Source organism: Seriola lalandi, unplaced genomic scaffold (genome assembly GCF_002814215.2).
Source record: "Seriola lalandi dorsalis isolate HSWRI2012SDOR001 ecotype SW California unplaced genomic scaffold, Sedor1 jcf7180002054971, whole genome shotgun sequence".
Lineage (NCBI taxonomy): Eukaryota > Metazoa > Chordata > Actinopteri > Carangiformes > Carangidae > Seriola > Seriola lalandi.
The window spans coordinates 1,121,857-1,141,897 of NW_019525522.1; the positions used below are offsets into that span (position 1 = coordinate 1,121,857).

A 20,041-nucleotide genomic window follows, 5' to 3' on the forward strand; every position below is an offset into this window, starting at 1 on the left:
CTGGAGCGAGCAGTCCCGCTGTCTGGAAGGCAAACACCACTCAATCTGTTGACCATATCCACGTTTTTGAAGCTAGGTCACTCAGCCATTGGAGGGCAAATGCATTCAATTGGCCTCACACAATTAGCGCAGGTCAACAATGAAATACGGTGAGCCGGTGACTCCTGTCCATCCTTTCCATGGTTACAGTGACGACCTGCATGTGAAGAAACTTAATGCCCATTCCAAAAGCAAGTATTTATGTCATACAGGAGGATATTATGGGATTATTAGAACAAAGTAAAAGTGATATATTGTGAATTTTGTCAAAAAATTTATTTGACATTTATAAAAAAAATTCCCTCCATGTACATTGCAGTTCATATATAAATATATAGCAACAAATAAAGTTTGGTCCTAGTTGTAACTTGGATGACATGGAAGGAATGCAGCTGTGTTTCAAACTACATAAGTGTGACAAGCAGATTACCAGCTTTTAGTGATCTACTGCAACTTCTTCTTGGTGCACTATCTAGCAAAATATGAAAGGGCTTACAATTCCACTCTGATATTTTGGATTTTTTTTCTTAGTTTTATGCTTTTCAGGCCATTTGATGGGAGACATATTGTGTATTTGTATTAAATGTAAATATATGTCGGTCCTATTGTCGACACGTGTGTGTGTGTGTATGTGTGTGTGTGTGTTTATGTGTGTGTGTGTGTGTGTGTGTGTGTGTGTGTGTAAGACAAACAGCCAGCATTTACAATAGTGTCTCCAGTCAGCCCACCATTAAGGAAAGCATTTGCTTTCCCATCAGCATGCAGGTCAGATAATCAGCCCCTGCAGCCAAGATTTGGTGGGCGATCGGCCATGATATTTGGCTGGCTGGCTGGCTGGACAGACAAACAGAGAGAAATGACTGTTGTTGTGCTGTCAAGTCTCTGGTCTGTGGGTTGGACGGTGTTTCCAAGGGCCAGCTGCCACCTTCCCACTGAGGTCTTAGGCTGGTTTGAGCTGGTCTTGGCAGCAACACTCTCCGTTGCAAACTCAACCTTAGTTGTGATTCTCAGGGAATGTGACTTATCTGTTTTTCCTCCAACAGCTCCAACTTGGAGTCCAGACTTTTGGTGGTGTACCACACAGAGACGGGTTATTGATTTTGTAATGTCCAATAGGTCCAGTAGCACAGGGAACATTGAGCAATACCTGTCTTCCATTAAGGGGACTTAACCTCCCAGTACTGTAGCTCATCCACCCTTCATTGACCAATCAGCACCCATGCTTTTAGCAGCACTCCTGTGGACTGCACTGGGTAAACACAAGTGTCTGCTTCAATGTTTGTCAATGCCAGTTGCCTAACCATTTATCAGTAGTAGGTAAGCATCTGGTGAACTGGGATCTATTTGAGTGTACATTAGAAGTCACTATTTCTACTGTCAAGATTCCTCTTTTTCCCCTCTCTGTTCTGCTGTGTGATCCCACGTTGAGAGCTTATGGTGCAATGTTGCCTCCACAGAGTAGTACTCCTCCAAACCTCAAGCATGGAGGTGACATACCCCCCACCCAATTTCCCTGGGGTCCCCTCCTCCCCTCTTGGCTCCCTCCTCAGGGGATGTCACTCCCCTGGCTGAGGCGGGACTGGAGTCTGAGTCTAGGGGCAAGGCGAGGGCAGATCCTATGAAGAAACACTGGGGACAGAGAGGGGAGGAGTTAAAATACTGCTCTGCACACTGTACATGCCAGCATAGTCAATTAGTGTTGAGCGGACTGGTGAACCAGAGTTTCGAGGCTGCAGTTCATGGGGTCAGTAGATGTGATTTGACGTTTACCTGTGCTTCATGTGCAACTGACCTGCTGAGCGCGCTCCCTGCAGAAGTAGGCTGGAAGGAAAGTACTTTTGACAGCCTTCTTGTTTCAGTGTCTGAACTTCTGGACCAGTCAATCCACACAGTCATTCTAACAGGTAGGTGTATGGAATGTCTCTAATTAAATAGAAAAAATCCAGTGTAATGTGTAGGTTTGCTACGGTGGTAAGTTTAGAATAACTAATGTAGAAATCAGAAGTCAGATATTTACAGTAGCTTTTGTTTGCGTTGTTTGTGAACCTTACAGAGAAATTCAGCATGTTCAGTGTAAGATATGTGCTTCATGTTAGTGTCACTGTACAATGTGAAATACACGTGACAAGTCTTGAATGATCATGCATATTCACAGTTTACCTGACAGCAAATATTACTGAAATTTGTATTGTCATTTTTTCCAAAACTGGACTTTCACATGTCAAAATCTGATGTGGCTCTGTGATTTCCAGTTTTCATTCACTATATTCTGTGAGACGCTGTTATACAGCCCACATTGTAATGTTAATGAGCTGTCACACCCAAAACTCATTTCTCTTGGTCTACAAATTCACACTGAAATGGAGATCAGTGCATTTTGGGACGGTCGTCAGTGTAAATTTACGGTCAAGATAATCAACGTCTAGGTTCAAAGAAGGAGCCGTAACTTCAAAAGCAAGCCAGAAACTATTCATTGCAGAGCAGGCATGTTTTCTTCCTTTATCATTTTCATGCAAATATTTTAGGCAGCATCCCCACCAATCCAGTAAATGAAAAGAGACATTTTTAGATACAACACAATGAAAACAAAGAAGACTTTGCAGTTTTTCTTTTTAATTTCCTTTTTTTTTTTTATGTCATTAGGTACGAGTGCTACTGGAATGTCTTTATTGTGCCATATTGGAGCATTCATGGTCCGCTTATGAATGCAGCCCTTTGAGTACTTAGATCTGCACCATGACCCCAGACAATAGTCTTTAATGGGATACTTACTGTATGAACTTTACCACGCTATAGCCCTTGGCAGCATTCCTAAATGCACGTCATAGTTTGTAGGGTTAACATCCCTCTCTACAGTCCTAACCCCACCTTTGTTTCCCTCTTCACGTTATGCAACTGACTTTTCAACATTTTTCAACAAACTCCAGGAGCTGCGAAGCAGGTGGAGCTTAAATAAACAGTGCTCGCAGGCCTTTGATTTCACAATTTATGCACCTGCTATTGAATGTTAAAAAAAGTGCAAATACAGATGCTAAGATAAAGAATAGTGGTGATGGGATGGGTGATGAGAGCTACCGGCTGATTTCTTTTACTCTTTCTTCCACCATGATTGTGAGAGATTTTTCAAAATGTATTTCACAATATTTCTTCTTTATGTGCATCTCTGCAACTTGGAGGCCTTCACACTTGCATGCACACACTCCAGTGCAACTATACATATTGATTCATCCAACCAAATTACCCCCTCATTCCCCAAGCTCAGCCGTTCAGCCATGCTCTACATGCTCTGATGTGGACAGTGACAAGAAACAGCATGTTTCAGGACAGGACCTTCTACAGAAGACTCAAATACTAAGTTTTATGAAACTGTTGTTTCATAAGCTGCACAGGTATTTTCAGCTTTTTCTTCTCTCTCTCCCTCTGTCAGACGGTGTCAACATGCTGGAGCAGGTTCTGTCATTTGGCCGCTCCCTGGTGCGCAGAAAAGTGGTCGACCTGAGCAGCCTGGAGGACTCTAAGCTGTGCCGATGCCTGGGAACCGTCGACCTCATTGCGCTGGGAGTGGGCAGCACTTTGGGCGCTGGCGTCTATGTGCTGGCCGGTGAGGTGGCCAAGGGAGACTCCGGCCCTAGCATCGTCATCTCTTTTCTAATTGCTGCCCTGGCCTCCGTCATGGCCGGTCTGTGTTACGCTGAGTTTGGGGCCCGCGTCCCTAAAACAGGCTCTGCTTACCTGTACAGTTATGTGACTGTAGGAGAGATCTGGGCCTTCATCACTGGCTGGAATCTAATTCTGTCCTATGTGATTGGTGAGTTACTGAAAATCTCGGATTTAGATGTTATTTGAAGAATATCCTGTGTCTTCATTGTGGCTGCTCTTTGTTTTCTCACAGGTACCTCCTCAGTTGCCAGAGCTTGGAGTGGCACATTTGATGAAATGATAGGAGGACACATAGAGATATTCTGTAAAACCTACTTCAGCATGAACTCTCCTGGTCTGGCTCAGTACCCTGACTTCTTCGCTGTCTGCCTGATACTGCTGCTCTCTGGTAAGGCAGCAAATAAAGAATCATAACATTCAGGTCAATATGAGGCTGCAGAGAAAAAAATTGGGAATTAGGTTTGGTACATTTTGTTTTAAACGGACGATTTTCATGAGCCACAGCTGGCATAACCCAATAAAGAGATGGCAGGACCTTGTGGTTAAGTAAGTGGTTAACGAGGCAGGGCACATGCACGCTGGAGGGTTTTGTGAGTCCACTGGGAGCCCACATTCACCCCCGTCCTTTGCAAAAATACCCTGATCATTTTGTCTTCCGCAGCACCCTCTTTCCCACAGTCACAGCTCATACAACTGCAGTTTCTTTACAACCTGAGGCCACTGAGAAGCTCCACTGTCACAGCTGATGGTTTAGTATCATCAGTAGCTGTTGATGACTGAGACATTGTGAGGACATTGTGGGTTACATTCCACATTTATGACCCTGAGGCTAAAACTGAAGACTTCATCATGCGTTGTATCTATCATCCTGCCAATGCTGTGATTGCATTAGGTCAGTGTGACCCAGGAAGAATCCACTGGTGTTTGGATGACAGATGTAGAACTTATGTAATAACTTTTCATCAGAAAAAAGTTCCAGTATTTATGAAAACTCAAAGACAAATAAAGGTTTGTAAGTGTATCCTTAATTTGATTTGGTCTGAAACACCCCAAATAACTTTCAGGGACATTTATACGTTTAAGAATAACTTAAATCAACCTTTAGTGTAATCAGCAGGTCAAAAATTTAATTCTTTGTTTTATGATCAAATATAGATGCTATCATGCTAACACACAAAACTAACAATTTATGTGGTAAACATTATGCTTAGCATCATCATCTTTGCTCTTGTTCAGGGCTCCTGTCGTTTGGCGTGAAGGAGTCAGCGTGGGTCAATAAGGTCTTCACTTCAATCAATGTGCTCGTGCTCTTGTTCGTCATCATCTCCGGCTTTGTTAAAGGAGACACATACAACTGGAAGATAACTGAAGAATCCCTCATTAATGTCACCATAGTTAGAAGGTAATGTATTCATCTGCTAACAATAACAACACAAACCATCACAGGTACAGTGATACAGGTCAACTCTTTGTTATGCTTCCCTAAATAAGGCAGTGGGCAGGTTGTACCTACATTTTAATTCCAAATGTTGTTATAAAATGACAGTTTACATGTTTCAGGAATTTGTCAGTCACGGCTAATGTGAGCAGTGATTATGGAGTCGGAGGATTTATGCCCTACGGCTTCAGTGGGACCTTAGCTGGAGCTGCCACCTGCTTCTATGCTTTTGTTGGATTTGACTGCATTGCGACAACAGGTGAGCCTCTGATTGATTGTGATTTAGTTTGACTTAAATTTGCCATAAACTGAATGTAAACATATTTGTGTGTGTCTGTGTGTGACAGGTGAGGAAGTGAAGAACCCCCAGAGAGCCATTCCCATCGGCATCGTGGTGTCACTGACCGTGTGCTTCCTGGCGTACTTCGGTGTGTCAGCTGCGCTCACCCTGATGATGCCCTACTATCTGCTGGATGAGAAGAGCCCACTGCCCATGGCTTTTGAATATGTGGGGTGGGGCCCCGCCAAATATGTGGTCGCTGTGGGTTCCCTCTGTGCCCTCTCCACCAGGTAACCAACTGTTTTAACGAGATGATTTTGTAGAATAACTCAAGCACAAAACATCAGTATTCATAGCAGATGAAGTTTGACTGTATTTGAGTCAACAGAGTTTATGACTTTAATTTCAGATTGATGTTCATGTTATAAATGGGTGATAATGGTGACTGAGATCTGGTCAAAACTGTGACCATAAATCTCTGTAAGTGTCTTGTTATTGGATTGATTCTTGTTGCTTAATGGGATGTGTTGTTGCAGCGCTTTTCTGTTTTGAGATATCCGCGTGTCCATATACTATTTATAATGAAGTATCATAAATAAGGTGGTCAAGTGTGTCTCAAAATGATATATTGGTGTGACTTAATTCTGTCTTTCTTTCCTGAGGGTTTCAGTTCCCCATCTGTTCGGTGCATGTCAGTCTCCAACTCATCCCATGATCTGATCTCATGTGCATATTATCAAATTTGACCCAAATTAATTAAATCGAATCAGCTAAATCTTGGATAAGTCATAGCTGCAAGTTTATGCTGTTTAGGACAGGCTGCCCTCTGACTGGCAGTTTTGCAAACAATTCTACAAAACAGCGCGTTATCATAATCGTTGTCAAAGCTGCTTTAGCGTATTTTTTCTTTGTATTAATGTTTTGAACTGAATGTGGGAAATCTAATGATTCAAGGGCTCATGAGTCTCTTTAAAACCAACAGAAACATTACTTTCAAACATGAAAAATTGACAAACATCGGTCACCTGTAATTGTGCTCTGAGAGCACCTCCATTAATTAAAGTTGATGTAAATGAATAGAAGATAAACATGATTAGTTTATATTAGATTAGATTAGATTAACTTTATTAATCCCACAACTGGGAAATTCATTTACCACAGCAGAAAAATAAACATCTATAGAATAAACATCTATGGAAATATACATCAAAAATAAACCAAATATACACTAATAAATACAATATACACAATACACACGATATGTACATGAAAAAGATGGCACTATGGGACCATTACCAACAGGAAAGAAAGGCACTCATTGATTTTAATCTTGCTCTGAAGCTTTGAAGATGTGACTGTAGGTGTGTGATTGTGTGTGTCTGTGTTTTGGGCTCTTGATTAACGTGTTGGTCTTGCATGTCTCTGCTGTCTCATGCAGTCTGCTGGGCTCCATTTTCCCTATGCCTCGTGTAATCTATGCTATGGCAGAGGATGGGGTGCTTTTCAAAGCCTTAGCCCGAATCAATCCAAAGACGAAGACCCCACTTATTGCCACTATGAGCTCCGGTGTAGTAGCAGGTGAGAGCCGGGGAGCGTCCAAGTGAGATCACTCCTGCTAATCTTTCTCCACCAATCAACTGTGAAAGACGCAGTAAGAGGATACAGATGAATCTGTTGGTTCTTCTGCCTCCTAAAAGTCATGAACTGCAGTCATCCTGAAATTGATCCGCTCTGTTAAACTTTCTTCTTTAAATTGTCCATTTTTGTGGGATGTTTTCCATCCAAACACGTGTTGTTCTTTCACAGTTGTACAGGTGTCATGTTTTCTTTCCCAGAATGCCCTCAACTTAACCATGAACCCTCTTCTCCCTAGCCTGTTGGGCTCCATGTTCCCTCTACCGCGCATTCTCTTTGCCATGGCACGAGATGGTATTCTGTTCAAATTTATGTCCAAAGTGAGTAAGCGCCAGTCGCCTGTGGCTGCCACCATGGCGGCAGGTACCACTGCGGGTAAGCTCTCGAGACGAGGACTCGCCTCTCATGGGGTTGAATCGTGGCCTTGTTTGGGGTTTTGAATTGATATCGTTGTTTGTTGGTGGTGACTGCATGTTAAACTTGGTGATGGTGTTTCTAAAAGCATGTCACAAAACCATTACACTCATTATTCATTTTTTTCTTATTTTAATAATTTTCTTGTGCTCACCACTTCAGTCCACAAGTCCATCTGACTTTGGTCACTTTTTTAAGTAATAACAATTTAAAAAAAGAAAAGAAAAAAAGAGAGTGAATGAATAGCCGTGTTAACATCATGGCGTTAGGAATGCAAAATCAGTTGGTCAGTTGGTCCACCACTTTGGTTCAGACTAGGTCTTGCTGCGATATCCTGGTATTGATGATAACCGTGATATTTAAAAAATGAACTATTGATATGATGTTAATATATGATAATATCATGATGGCAGATGTCAGGCCTTGTGGGTCTTTTGCTTGTCAGTTCATCTGGTTGCCTTTTCACTGTCCATTAAAGGGGCTGTTTGTAACCTTTCTTTGCTGCCGAACGTGGTTTCTGTAGTGGTGATTGTGAGCTTCAGCCATAGTTGCATTTACAAGACAAGAGGTTATAATACGTCCTCTAAGCAGCGCTATGTCTGAGACGAAACAGGCAGGGGCTAGCTGGTTAGCGTGCTAACTTCAGTAGAAATAATGATGTGATAGAGACAAGAGTTAACATTGCCGTTACTTTGCTAACGTTGGCTGCGTAGCAATAGCAAAACCTTTAAGTGTAATTGTTTCTTTTGTAATTTTTTGTACAGTTATGGATATAGACTCTCTCTCCACCTACCCACACTCGTATTTGAGCCTTAGCCAAAAAAGAGACAAAACTAATTTCAAGATGAATTAGACTGATTGCATTTTTTCTACAGTTATCACAATATTATCGTGATAATATCGTTACCATGAATTCTTTTGACCTTTTATAATTATTTCATGAAAATCTGATATCGTGACAACCTTAGTTCAGACTGAAATATTGCAACAACTATTAGATGGATTGCAATGAAATTTGGGGCAGACATTCAGGCCCCACCTCATGATGAATTGTAATAATTTAGCTGATCCCATGACCTTTCATCAGGTCAGAATTTTTAATATTACAATGTTACCTATCACACTAAACTAAGATGATGAACATGGTAAACTGTATACCTGCTAAATATCACCATGTTAACATTGTCATTGTGCGCATTTGTCTGAAACATGCTGATGTTAGCATGGATCTGAAAGCACAGCTCCACAGAGCCGCTGACAAGACTGTAGTTACTGATCTAATGGTACGAATTACAGAGTAGTCTACAGTTATGCTTATAAGACACAATCAGGCCAAATTCATTTTTTATTGTATGAAAATTACTAAGACAGCTTTCATATATAGAGAGGTGACTGTTGAGATGTTATGTAGTGGGTGTGTTTATATTAAAAGTGTTCATGATGATGAAATTACAGGACATGTTTTGTCACAGCCTCACAGTAGTCTGCGGCTACTTTGTGTTATGACCCCGGCTCAAGTGGTCACGACAAAAAGGGAGACGCACCACAGTTATTCATAAAGAATATTTTATTAAACCAAATTAGGAAACCAAATTAAATGTTGTTCCAAGTATGAGGTGTGGAAATCAGTAAATCAGTGGTGTATGGTGTGCATGAGTGTTGTAAAGTGCAAAACCAAACATAAGACTCAAACGAAGACATAACAGAGCCAAAAGCAGGATGCGCCTGTGGAGAGGAGCAGAGAGAGATTAATCAGCCACCAGGACTTATATACCCGGGAACACAGGTGTTCCTAATGACCTGATCAGCTACGAACAAGAGGATAGGTCAGGCCAACAGACAGCACACCCCCAAGAGGACCCCAGGGGTCGTCACATTTGGTACTTTCAGCCAAGTAGTTTTCAACACATTCATCTGACTTCCATGAAATTCAAACAATCTGGTCTTTGGAGGCTGTTGTGGTGCTCATACAGTGTTAAGAATGTCTACTTCTAAAGCTTTCCTGCTCAGTGGGATCCAGGTGCACAGTACATGGTAACATCCTGCTCACTGTACTCAGGTGTTGGGGTTAGAAGACCCGCAGGGTGAATGACCTGCTGTACTGGCTGGTAGCTGTGAACCCCGGGAGGGTTCACCATACCACACCACCATAGGCCATGTACTGAACACCTGGCAGCAGTGTTCAGGGGAGCTTTTCTCTGTTATTTTTTGTTTTAATATAATGTTGTGAGGAGCAGCGGACATACCACTGCTCTGTGTTTGAACTGCCCTGCTGTGATCAGCTCCACACTGGAGTCTGGTGCTGAGATACAAGAGAGGCAAACCACAGTGTATCTCACATCAAACGACACATGGTATGGAGGTGATCACAGCTGTTGGAAACATTTAGCTCTTTTGTGCCTTTTTATTGTCAAAACACTTCTGCATGAAATTTAATTTGCATCTGTTCATGTTGATGTGCATTTGTTGGATGGTGCATCTGAAGAGAGCAGCTTTCCCCTTTATAATTGCAAGAGTATTATTGTCGCACTATATGTTGTACTGTATGTTTTTGTAAATTACTGTTTTTATGTATTTAGTCATCAGTAAGGCTCCTATTTCTTATAAATGTTCTTTTATAGGTGAACGTGTTTGTGTTAATTTAATTTTTGTGCTTGCTGTAGCCATCATGGCTTTCCTGTTTGACCTCAAAGCCCTGGTTGACATGATGTCCATTGGGACGCTGCTGGCCTACTCGCTGGTTGCTGTGTGTGTACTGATTCTCAGGTGGGTACATTTATAGAAAATAACTAAAAATATCACTTGATGAAAACCTATTTGTGCAGAATTGTGAAATAGCTTCCCTTACAGCTTTTCTATGAGCCCACAGGTATGATTAGCCTGTTTGTGAAACGTACTCTACACCTCATGTTCTGGCATCAAACTGGTGATGTAAGAGCTGTGAATGCTCCCATTGTGTGGACGTGAAGTGGCTGCTTGAGTGAACCAAGGTGTTTACTTAAGTTTTCTACACTCGCTAAACTCTGTACTTTCTGTACACTTGTGTTGGTCGCACAGAGGTGATTCATCACCACAGCCGCAGCAGACACTGACACACTGTTCCCTCCCTGGTTTGAACCAGATTTAAAGGCCTCACTTGTTTTGTAAAGTAAAAAAACACCTTAGACTATTTCACAATATATATATTTATATATATATATATATATATAGATGGAGAGAGAGAGATTACACTATATATAAACCAGTAGTACTTTTAGACACTGAAAACACTGAAAGCAGCTTTTCAGGCTGTGAACTTTAGTAAAGCAGCAACTTATGACCTTTAACCTTTGCTGCATCTGTCCTCCAGGTACCAGCCAGACGGCGCTCTGGAGCGGCGTGCAGGTCCCAGTGAGAGGGATTACCTGTCCTCTGAAGAGGGTGAGTCAGACCTGACAGAGTCAGAGTCCCATCTCAACATGCTGAAGGGCGACAGCTCCACCCTGCAGACTGTCCTGCACCCTCCTGTCCAACCCTCGGAGCATTCCTCCAGTGTGGTCAACATGTCCATCAGTGTGCTAGGTAGGCAGGACAGGTCAACAGCTGTTTATTGGTGCTCTGTCTGACTGCAGCCTGATTAACATGTGATTATCTGTTAAAATATGTATCGTTAAACACAGTGCTGGTAGTGTGTGTGGTCAGCTATCTCACCACGTACCACATCTACTCCGTCCTCGGTATGGAAGTGTGGATCCTGGCATTGCTGTCTGTGTGTCTCCTCATCTTCAGCGGCTGCGTCGCCATGGTCTGCAGGCAGCCGCAGACCAGCAAGAAGGTCTCCTTCATGGTGCGTAGAAGCTCAATACGTCTGCTGTTCTCACATTGTCCTGCATTATGGAATGAGGCTGATCTGACATGTGTTTTATCATAGGTCCCTCTTCTGCCGTTTCTGCCCATTCTGAGCATATTTGTCAATATTTACCTCATGGTTCAGCTGAGTGGAGACACCTGGATACGTTTCTCTTTGTGGATGGCTGTGGGTAGGTTCCTTTTAATGTACGTCCCAAAATTTTTGAACAGCAATTGCAGCCATAGTGCAACATTTTGTGACCTACACTTATTTTACTGGGAAACAGCTCCATGGAATTCCTGTAGTTTTGTTGTGGTTTCCTATCACTTTTACATTTACATTTTTGTACAGACCAAACAAACCAGACATAACATGTTAATTATTCAGCTTTAGAAGTGCTGGCTGATAAAATTTGTTTGGACAGAGCCAGACTAGCTGCTTCGCCCTGCTTGCAGTCATTATGCTGAGCTAAGATAACCATCTCCTGGCTCCAGCTTCATATTTAATGGACAGAAGTGAGCGTGGTATCAATCTGCTTATCTAACTCTTGGCAAGAAAGCAAATCAGTTCCCAGAATGTCCAACTATTCCTTTAATGTCCTGTTTTTTGGTACCTCATATCTTTTCCAATGGCCCTTCTCAGGCTTCCTGATCTACTTTGGCTACGGCATGTGGCATAGTGTGGAGCGCCAGCGCCAACGTCAGGGTCCAGTAACCAGCAGTAACACCACCCAGGAACACAGCAAGAGCAGCAGGGAGAAGCAGGTTGGCACAGGTGCAGTAGGAAAAGACCAAGAGCGTTTCATCTTCCCAGAGAAGACCAGCCAGTGTTAAAGTTTACCAGCTCATTCACAGACTCTGTGAGGCAACAGATGCATGAAAGCACACAGCAGCTCTGCCTTGATGCACCTGTATTACTGCTTCACCGTGCGTGCTTCAGCCACGAGCACATTCAGTCTGCGAAGGCAGCGTCAGTATTCTGTATCGGCGACCACGTGACGTGGAGCCGCTCTATCACTGTGATGGGACCGCATCCTGTAGGTCACATTGTACTTCATGGACAGCATGGAGGCAGACTTGAATGGACAGGTAACACTGGAGAGTGATGTTCATTTCCTTTAACACTGAAGCAGTCATCTCAAGACTGCAGCAAAGCTTTTCTCTTTCATTACGGACTTGACTTTTTAGTGCATGACACACACGTTGTCTTTTCTGTAAGTTTTTACATTTTTAGCAGATTTTTACAGTTGGATTTTTAGTCTTTGAAAACTGTGCTATCATTTAATGGTCCAGATATTATTAGATTTTGATACATCAGTTGTGTGTTAGTATTGTAAGTGATGTTAGTTTGTGGTAAAAGCACTTGTTGTTCTCTTACGTGAGTGTCTGAAGCGGAAAAAAGGACCAATATAAGGTTAAAGATGTGTTGTCGAAACATATTTTAGAACTTTTATGTGCATAATGCATTATTGTGATAATTGTGATGCTGTATAAGAAGATCATAAAGACACTGCCACATTTAGACCAATGTACAAAATGTCAAATAGTTTTGCAGGCACTTAACATGTTGTGACTCGACTCTGTTTTTATGTCAGCGACCTGAAAGTCGACCAGATGCTGGTGGGAGGCTTCAGGCTTCTGTGGGTATTATGTAACAAGTCATATCTTTCTTTACTGTAGTTATTGAGATCTCCATAGCTGTTGTGGTGGTTTTACTCAGCACAGGTTTACTTTTCTATTTTTACTTGGGTGTGTTATGTGTATGAACTGTTACAGTCTGAATAAGAAAACTGTTATTGAGACAAAGCTCTCCTGAAAAAGTATTTGTAGTTTCTTTTTTTTCGCTGTCAGATTATAACACTGTGTTTTGATACATCTGCAGACTTGCTGTTGATATAACCGTCATGAAATTATTCTGTCATAACTAGAGTACTTTGCCACCTAACAAGAAGCACAATTAATTACGAGTTAAAGTATTATATAGGAAGATGTTTGTTTTGCCACATAAGTAGATGAAATGGGCTTTTTTCCAAGTTTCTTCTTTGTGTTCAGTGTCTTACTTCAGTGACTGGGGTCTTGCTTCATAACCAGTCTGAAGAGACTTTTTGTTCTGAACTGCATGAAGACTCAGAGCTAGCACTCTTTCTCCAGGCCTTTTAGGGGCCATCTGCGTTTTTCTAGTACTATGAGCTGTAAGGCTCAGTGAGCTCTAGTTTCTAGTAGAAACGTGTTCGCTGTCTGATCTCTGATCTGTTTTACACCATCCGACGTGGAGAGATCCTTCACTTTTCCAGAGGTCAGATGCTGCGGCTGTAGGATATGTTGGTAACTGGTCGATCAGGCTGATTGATGTGTGCAGGTCACTGGATTAAATAAATAAAAATAAAAATAAATAAATAAAAATTCAGAAGCTGGTCTCAGCAGGAGTGAGGTGGGTATTCTCCCACACTGAACCTCTACATTACCCGTGTAGAGTCTTCCAGTGAAGTTACAGGATGACGTGCATAGATGTGACCATGATGAAGTTTCACTTGTTACCAGCTGCACAGACAAATACAATAAATGTATTTTCCAAAAAGACAGTGTTTAATGTTTACCTTTTTCTTTCATCACCGCCTTAAAGAGGTTAAGTTTTCTGTCCTAAAAGAATATTTCAAAAAAGATGGAGCAGATTTTAGTGAATGCTGGTGGAGAGATTGACTATAAACCATGGAAGAACTGAGAAGTTTTACTATGTTTTAGGTAACACCACCTTGTGGCCAATTAGAAATAACCTTATGATCTGTTTTCTTTTGTTTTTCTGTTTGGTTCATCACGTACTCATCCATATCTACAACTACAAAGCCTGACAAAATAGCAATTTGTGAATATTTCATACCTTTTTTCTACAATTGGTAGCAGATTCCAGTGGATATTTCCTGTCCTCCTTTAGGTTCCTGCAAAAAGAGATGCCATTCCTTTTAATAGGTGGGATTACAGCATCATGACACATTTACAGAGCTCTGATTCAGTGGTCATGAGTATGACCTTCCTTTACAGTTTGCAGACATAAATTCATACTGAGATCAAACATTCCTGGACAAAATACGAATTAAAAAATTATGGCTGCCATTAACAAGATGGCATGGTTTTCTATCACTAAATTATTATATTATTATTATTAGCTATTATTACACTAACACATTAGATAAAATGAAATGAAACATAATGCTGACATGATATGACTACAGCAGTATTCATCACCTTAAACCATTAAAGGATAAATTAAAGGGGTGAATTACAAATGTTCGAAAACTGCTGCGTCACTCTGTCCCTTAAAACTTTTACACGCTGCAACTCTGGCCACACCCCGTTTAGTGATGTCACAGCATGTTAAAAATGTTTAAAGTCAAAACACCTGTGGTCACTTCACTAACTAGGATGTGGACAGGTGTGCAACATGTGAGAGCATGAATTCTTTGGGTGCAGACGTGGTTTTCTGAGGTGGAGGATTTACCCTTAAAAAAGCAGGATGATCCACACTCAGATCCAGCAGAGGGCACCAGAGTGTGTGTTTCCACTCTTCATGTCTGAGGAGAGAGAGAAAACAGAGGGGATCCAAAGTTATTTTCCCTTTTCCTCTCAGTCTGTGAGGAGGATGGAGCTGGAAATCTAAACAGGGCAGCTGGAGCCTGCAGAGTTCCAGCGAAGCTCCAAGCCTGACCTTCTTTCCTACTGAGCCCGACACCAAACTTCCCTGATCTCTGTAAAGGAGTCACTCCTCTGACCACCCCATCAGCACACCATGAAGATCTGGGTTGTGCTCTGCCTGGCACTGCTCTGGCTGGAGCTACACAATGGTGAGTAAGTCTCCATATCTGTTGCGTAGATTTATGAGAGAAGCAGACACAACTGTTATTTTCATCACGAGAACTTGAGTGTAACCTGGAAGTAGTGGGAGGATTAGATAATCTAAGGTTGTATAAAGGGCAGCAGTCTTTGTGATGGCTGAAGAATGGGAGGTGCATTCACAAAGAAGCAAATCTTATTCTCAAATGTCAAAGACAAACACTTCATTTGTCAGGAAGACAAAATGCCACCAATCTGCCATATTTGAATTTTATACAATGCATGTGAATTGTAAATGTTTGCTGAAGGGTTGCATGCAGTTCTGAGAGTTTCTGCAAAGGTTTTCTGCACAACTCAAACCAGCTGGATCTGAGGCATGCAACAGACGTTTCTAATTAACTGGCCTTCACTGTTGACCTTTTTCTTAGAGTCCTCATTAATGCTGCACTGAGGAAGAAAACAACAAACCCTGAACGTCTCCACTGAACAATAATCTTTTTATCCTCTCTGCTTTTCTGTGTTCTGTGCCCACTGAGAAAAAGAGACAGAAAGAAAGAGGCTGGGTTCTGGACATTTTGTGCCTGTAACAAGGATTTCACACTTCCTGTTCAACTGTTGTCACAGCTGGGGAAACACAAAGAGCAGCTCACTGTTCACCACCAGGCTGACCCTGTGCTGTTTCAGTCAGGAATGAGACCTGCTGATGCAGAACAGTAACAGAAGATGTTCTGACTCAACTTTGTTATCCTTATTATTTCTTTGCCCCCCTCCCCCCTTCTCTTTTTTCTCTGTGTATCCAGGTGACTGCCAACAAGTCAAGCGAAGGAAAGACGTAGGAGAGAACCGCATCAGACCAGGGGGGAAACGGGTGAAGGTGCGACAACCCAAACCTAAGGATGCAGGGGGGAAAGGCCAGTCCCTGCTGACCCAGGTCTTAGACAAGGGCCGCTTCCTTCGCCTGGGCCAGACCACTAATCTGACTCCTGGGAAGAACATAGAGCTGCGCTGCAAAGGCAACAACATCGGATGGTCGTACCCAACCTACCTGGACACCTTCAACGACTCACGCCTCAGGTGCTGCAAGAGGACCTCAGCTGTTTGTCATGCTGTAAAGCTGATGCGGATGTGAAGGTCTTATATTTTGTTTCCTGCCTCCAGCATCAAGCAGAGCGACAAGTACAGTCAGCTGATCTTGACGTCACCCTCTGCCGCTGACACGGGGCCCTACAGCTGCTGGGTGGTATTGTGTGATGGGACAGAGTGTGAGAAGGACCATGATCGAGCCTACGTCTCATACATCTATTTCACAGGTGATCAAAAACAATACATGTACACATCACGCTTTCTTATTTTATCAGTAAGGGATACATTTTCAAAGCTGCACTACACGAGCAATGGGTCAGATGTGTAATGCAAAAGGTGTCACTCATGGTGACAAACCCACTGTGGAGCCTTTCAGCATCTTAAAGCTCATTGTGTTTACATGCACGGCCACGACTTCCAGCAACAAGAGGCATCTGTTTCCAGACAACACAACTAAACCCTCCGATAAACCCTCTGTACACAACCTGCGCAGCATCAAGCTGCAGACGGACACAGTTAGCGACTAGCTGGTGAACACAGGGACACATTAAGTAGCTAAGGAGCCAGATGTTTCTCTCTGGAGCTGGTGGAGCTGCTAAAAGCAGAGTGAATATTAGACTTACATGAATCAGATGGACACAGACATGACTCCAAATGAATGTCTGCTGGATGTGTAAATTGACAACTGTATGCTATCACTTTAGCTATATCAACTTTATATGGTGATAATATGTAAATGTTGTGTTTTACAACAAACATACAAACAAACAAAGAGTTATTAAATTAGGTTTAATGAGTGCTCATCAGTTTGAGTCTTTGCTTGGAATAAAAACATGGTTGACCAGTCCTGCAGTAGAGCTTCTGTATCTATTTCTGTTTTAAGGCCCTGACGTGTCTCACTGAGAAGCTGTGTTATGTTTTACGATGAATTACTAATGATTTAATGTCTTGTAAAAAATACACAGCTTCTGTTGATTTTGGCAGATTTTTGTTTCACTTTTCCTCTTTTTAATATCACTCAATGCAAACTCTGTGCATCAACAGTAACTACTGTTTTAGAAATATAAGCATTTCAAGAGCAACATCAGTTCAAAATAGCGTCCAGTAAAAGACAACACTTAACACAGAGGATTTTCATCACTGATAGGCAGAAATAGGCCTGAGTATTTATTATAATTATTTTTCCTTTTTTTCATTTCATTTCAAAATATGCAAGCACAAACTATCAGCAGTTCCTATCTTAGAAATATCAGTGTATCAACCCTCAAAAAGTGAGTCAGTCCTGAGTTTCAGTTCAGAGTTTCAAACTCTGATCAGCCTGGTGATTAGGTGACCTGTTTTCATCTCGGTGTATTGTGCCTTGAAATCCAGTAACTGTGTTGACATCTTTTTCTCCAACCAGACAAAGATAACCTCTTCGTCCCCTCTGCCATCCACTTTGAGATTGTGTACCTGCGCCCAGACAGTCCCGCTGTGGTGCCCTGCCGTGTGACCGACCCACAGGCCAAGGTGTCCCTGCACAGAGAAGTCCCCGCCGAGGAGATCACAGCCAACGACACCCTGGTGACCTATGACCCCACCAAGGGCTTTGTCTTGCAGAGCCCCAGTCCAGAGCACCAGGGAGTCTTCTACTGCAAGGCTGTGACCAAGGGCACCCCTCAGGTCTCCACTATGTACCAGCTGCTCTATGTGGAGGGTAGGGACACAACACCCACACAACACATCAATGTGGTCGTAAATACAGTAACGCATTGTAATGCTGCTCCGACAATTTTCCAGTGCTTTTAAATGTCAAACTTTACCATTGAGCTTTGTAAGTCACCTTGATGACTCAAAGTGCCAAGAGCCAATGTGAGAGGCATTTTCACAAAGTCATGAATCAAGTTCTGCTTACTTTGCTTCGTCAGCTTCCAGGAAAAGCTTTTATTTCAGAGTTGTCAAAAGCCTCCTCACTCCTTGCTGCTGAGTCCGGTGTGTGTGGACACTTGCCAGCTGAAATGGAAACATACAGTCTGGATTTTACAGAAGGGGGTGGATTTAGTAAATGGAAATTGTGTGTGGTTTAGGTACAATTAAGCTGCCATGGCATGTTTGACTGGCAGATGGAGAGAGAGAGAGAGAGAGAGAGAGAGGAGGTTTTCTGTAACTGTCTAAATACCACAAATCATTCATCATTCATCTATAAATCATAGGTTTGTCGTCTTCACCAGCTGATCTCAGAATAGTGACTCCTAGCACATTGAGTGTGGATAGACAGACTACTCTACATAAAGGAGACATAATAAATAATAGATTCACTCTGTTTCCCTTCCTGACGTTGACAGTTCCCAGCGGTCCACCGTTTGTGAGCCTAGAGGCGTCTCCAGACTCCGTGAGAGGAGGCGACAACATTAATGTCACCTGCACCGTGCTGGGGGAGCCAGAAGTGGACGTGAGCTTCACTTGGTCTTATCCTGGTCAGGTGAGAGGAATAACAGGCTTCATTTTGAATAAAGATACCAACACCATCAACCAACTGTGAGCCGATGATTTGAGAGATATTACTTGTCAGCTCTGGTCAATGTTGCTAATGCAGGGAAAAAGCAGAAATCTCACACAGTGACTGAAAATATATTTAGTCATTCAACTATCACCTGCTGCATTTGAAAAAAAAAAAAAAATCAATACAATAACAGAAGCCATGTTTGTTTTATTGTGTAGGACCACCGTCCTGTTCACATCTTAACCTCCTGGCGGCTGGTGAACAGGGGTAAGGCCCACACCACAAGGGTCTCCCAAAGTGTCATGACTGTAGAGGACATGGAGACCATTGACTTTGGGAACTACGTCTGTAAAGCCAAAAACCAGCACGGTGAGACGATCGTGACAATCGACATCATCTCCAAATAGTCTCAGCAGCAGGCCCTGTGTTATGTTATGGATGATGTTGGAGTGTTTTGACATTTTTTAAGATATAACTGTAACAACCAGTGAGAGCACATGAAATCAACATGTATATACTTACAAACGGATGTATTTTTAGATTGAACATGGTAATAACAATAAAGATTTGCTATGTACTTCATTGAAGAGTGCATTTTGACATTTAAAACCATCAAGCTGTAGCTAAATTTCAGCTAAATTTCCAAGGAGTAGGGCAACACAAGAACAAGTAATTTTCACTGAAAGTAAGGTTCATCAAATCTAAATGGACCACCCCATGACACTCCCCCTGGCTCAAAGCCGTGAAAAGAGGATTAATCTTACAGCAGGGCAATGAGCCGAAACATGAATCGCAGCTATCTGAAGTCCAAAGAAGAGTGAGGAGTCATGACCTGCAGGGCTTTTCCTCCACAGTCACCAGACCTCCAATCTACTGAACATCTCTGGGATGATCTGATAAAAGCCCAAACTGTGGCATGGTTTTTGTGATACTCTGCAGGACTCTGGCTTAAACACAGATTCTCATTGTCTGCAAAAAGGTTGTGGGATCAATGCTAAACAGCAAGCAGTAAGCAAGGCAAGTGCTGTACTCACCAAATATTAATATTATATAGACACTCATTTCAATGTCGTACCTGGAGATTAAAGTTTTTGGTGGTAGAGTCATTATGAAAGAAGCAACACCAAGCCACACTGGCTCCTGGCACTCTGTTGAGCTGGACACCTGATCAAACATCACTGTCTAATCACAGCTTTGTTCTGTGCTACATTTAAATTAAATAATGATGCTGGAGAAGAGCTGCAGCCATCAGAGACTTGCTCTGGCTTTGCAGCATGTCATGAGGAGGAGAATCTGTTTTAAAGCTGAGCAGTGTGTCGGGCTGACGTCATAATGCACTCCGTATGTGGAATGT

The 20,041-nt window shown here is 42.3% G+C and overlaps 2 protein-coding genes across 3 annotated transcripts; both read left to right on the plus strand.

Moving 5' to 3' along the window:
* The first annotated feature begins 1,690 nt into the window (after nucleotides 1-1,690).
* slc7a2 (solute carrier family 7 member 2) lies at nucleotides 1,691-13,872 on the plus strand. Of its 2 annotated transcripts, none has more exons than XM_023395987.2 (12): nucleotides 1,691-1,943; nucleotides 3,467-3,847; nucleotides 3,932-4,087; nucleotides 4,936-5,101; nucleotides 5,260-5,396; nucleotides 5,485-5,707; nucleotides 6,856-6,995; nucleotides 10,130-10,232; nucleotides 10,816-11,027; nucleotides 11,126-11,292; nucleotides 11,377-11,485; nucleotides 11,938-13,872. In XM_023395987.2, the coding sequence occupies exons 2-12, from the start codon at nucleotides 3,478-3,480 to the stop codon at nucleotides 12,126-12,128; spliced, it is 1,974 nt and encodes a 657-aa protein (XP_023251755.1). In that variant the 5' UTR covers nucleotides 1,691-1,943; nucleotides 3,467-3,477; the 3' UTR covers nucleotides 12,129-13,872. The 2 variants fall into 2 exon arrangements, with proteins under 2 accessions (XP_023251755.1, XP_023251756.1); XM_023395988.2 differs by lacking the exon at nucleotides 6,856-6,995 and adding an exon at nucleotides 7,291-7,427 and having other exon boundaries at nucleotides 1,694-1,943.
* Nucleotides 13,873-14,896: 1,024 nt separating this feature from the next.
* pdgfrl (platelet-derived growth factor receptor-like) lies at nucleotides 14,897-19,269 on the plus strand. The gene is made up of 6 exons (XM_023396032.2): nucleotides 14,897-15,133; nucleotides 15,923-16,196; nucleotides 16,281-16,432; nucleotides 17,608-17,901; nucleotides 18,530-18,666; nucleotides 18,906-19,269. The coding sequence occupies exons 1-6, from the start codon at nucleotides 15,079-15,081 to the stop codon at nucleotides 19,092-19,094; spliced, it is 1,101 nt and encodes a 366-aa protein (XP_023251800.1). The 5' UTR covers nucleotides 14,897-15,078; the 3' UTR covers nucleotides 19,095-19,269.
* The last annotated feature ends 772 nt before the right edge of the window (nucleotides 19,270-20,041 follow it).

Bases quoted from the DNA above. Each gene is read 5' to 3' on its own strand.
- slc7a2 (XM_023395987.2), top strand. From the start codon at position 3,478: ATGCTGGAGCAGGTTCTGTCATTTGGCCGCTCCCTGGTGCGCAGAAAA. The intron at 11,293-11,376 runs GTGCGTAGAAGC...GTTTTATCATAG, and splicing joins GCAAGAAGGTCTCCTTCATG to GTCCCTCTTCTGCCGTTTCT. The intron at 11,486-11,937 runs GTAGGTTCCTTT...GGCCCTTCTCAG, and splicing joins CTCTTTGTGGATGGCTGTGG to GCTTCCTGATCTACTTTGGC.
- pdgfrl (XM_023396032.2), top strand. From the start codon at position 15,079: ATGAAGATCTGGGTTGTGCTCTGCCTGGCACTGCTCTGGCTGGAGCTA. The intron at 16,433-17,607 runs GTGATCAAAAAC...TTCTCCAACCAG, and splicing joins CTCATACATCTATTTCACAG to ACAAAGATAACCTCTTCGTC. The intron at 17,902-18,529 runs GTAGGGACACAA...TGACGTTGACAG, and splicing joins CCAGCTGCTCTATGTGGAGG to TTCCCAGCGGTCCACCGTTT.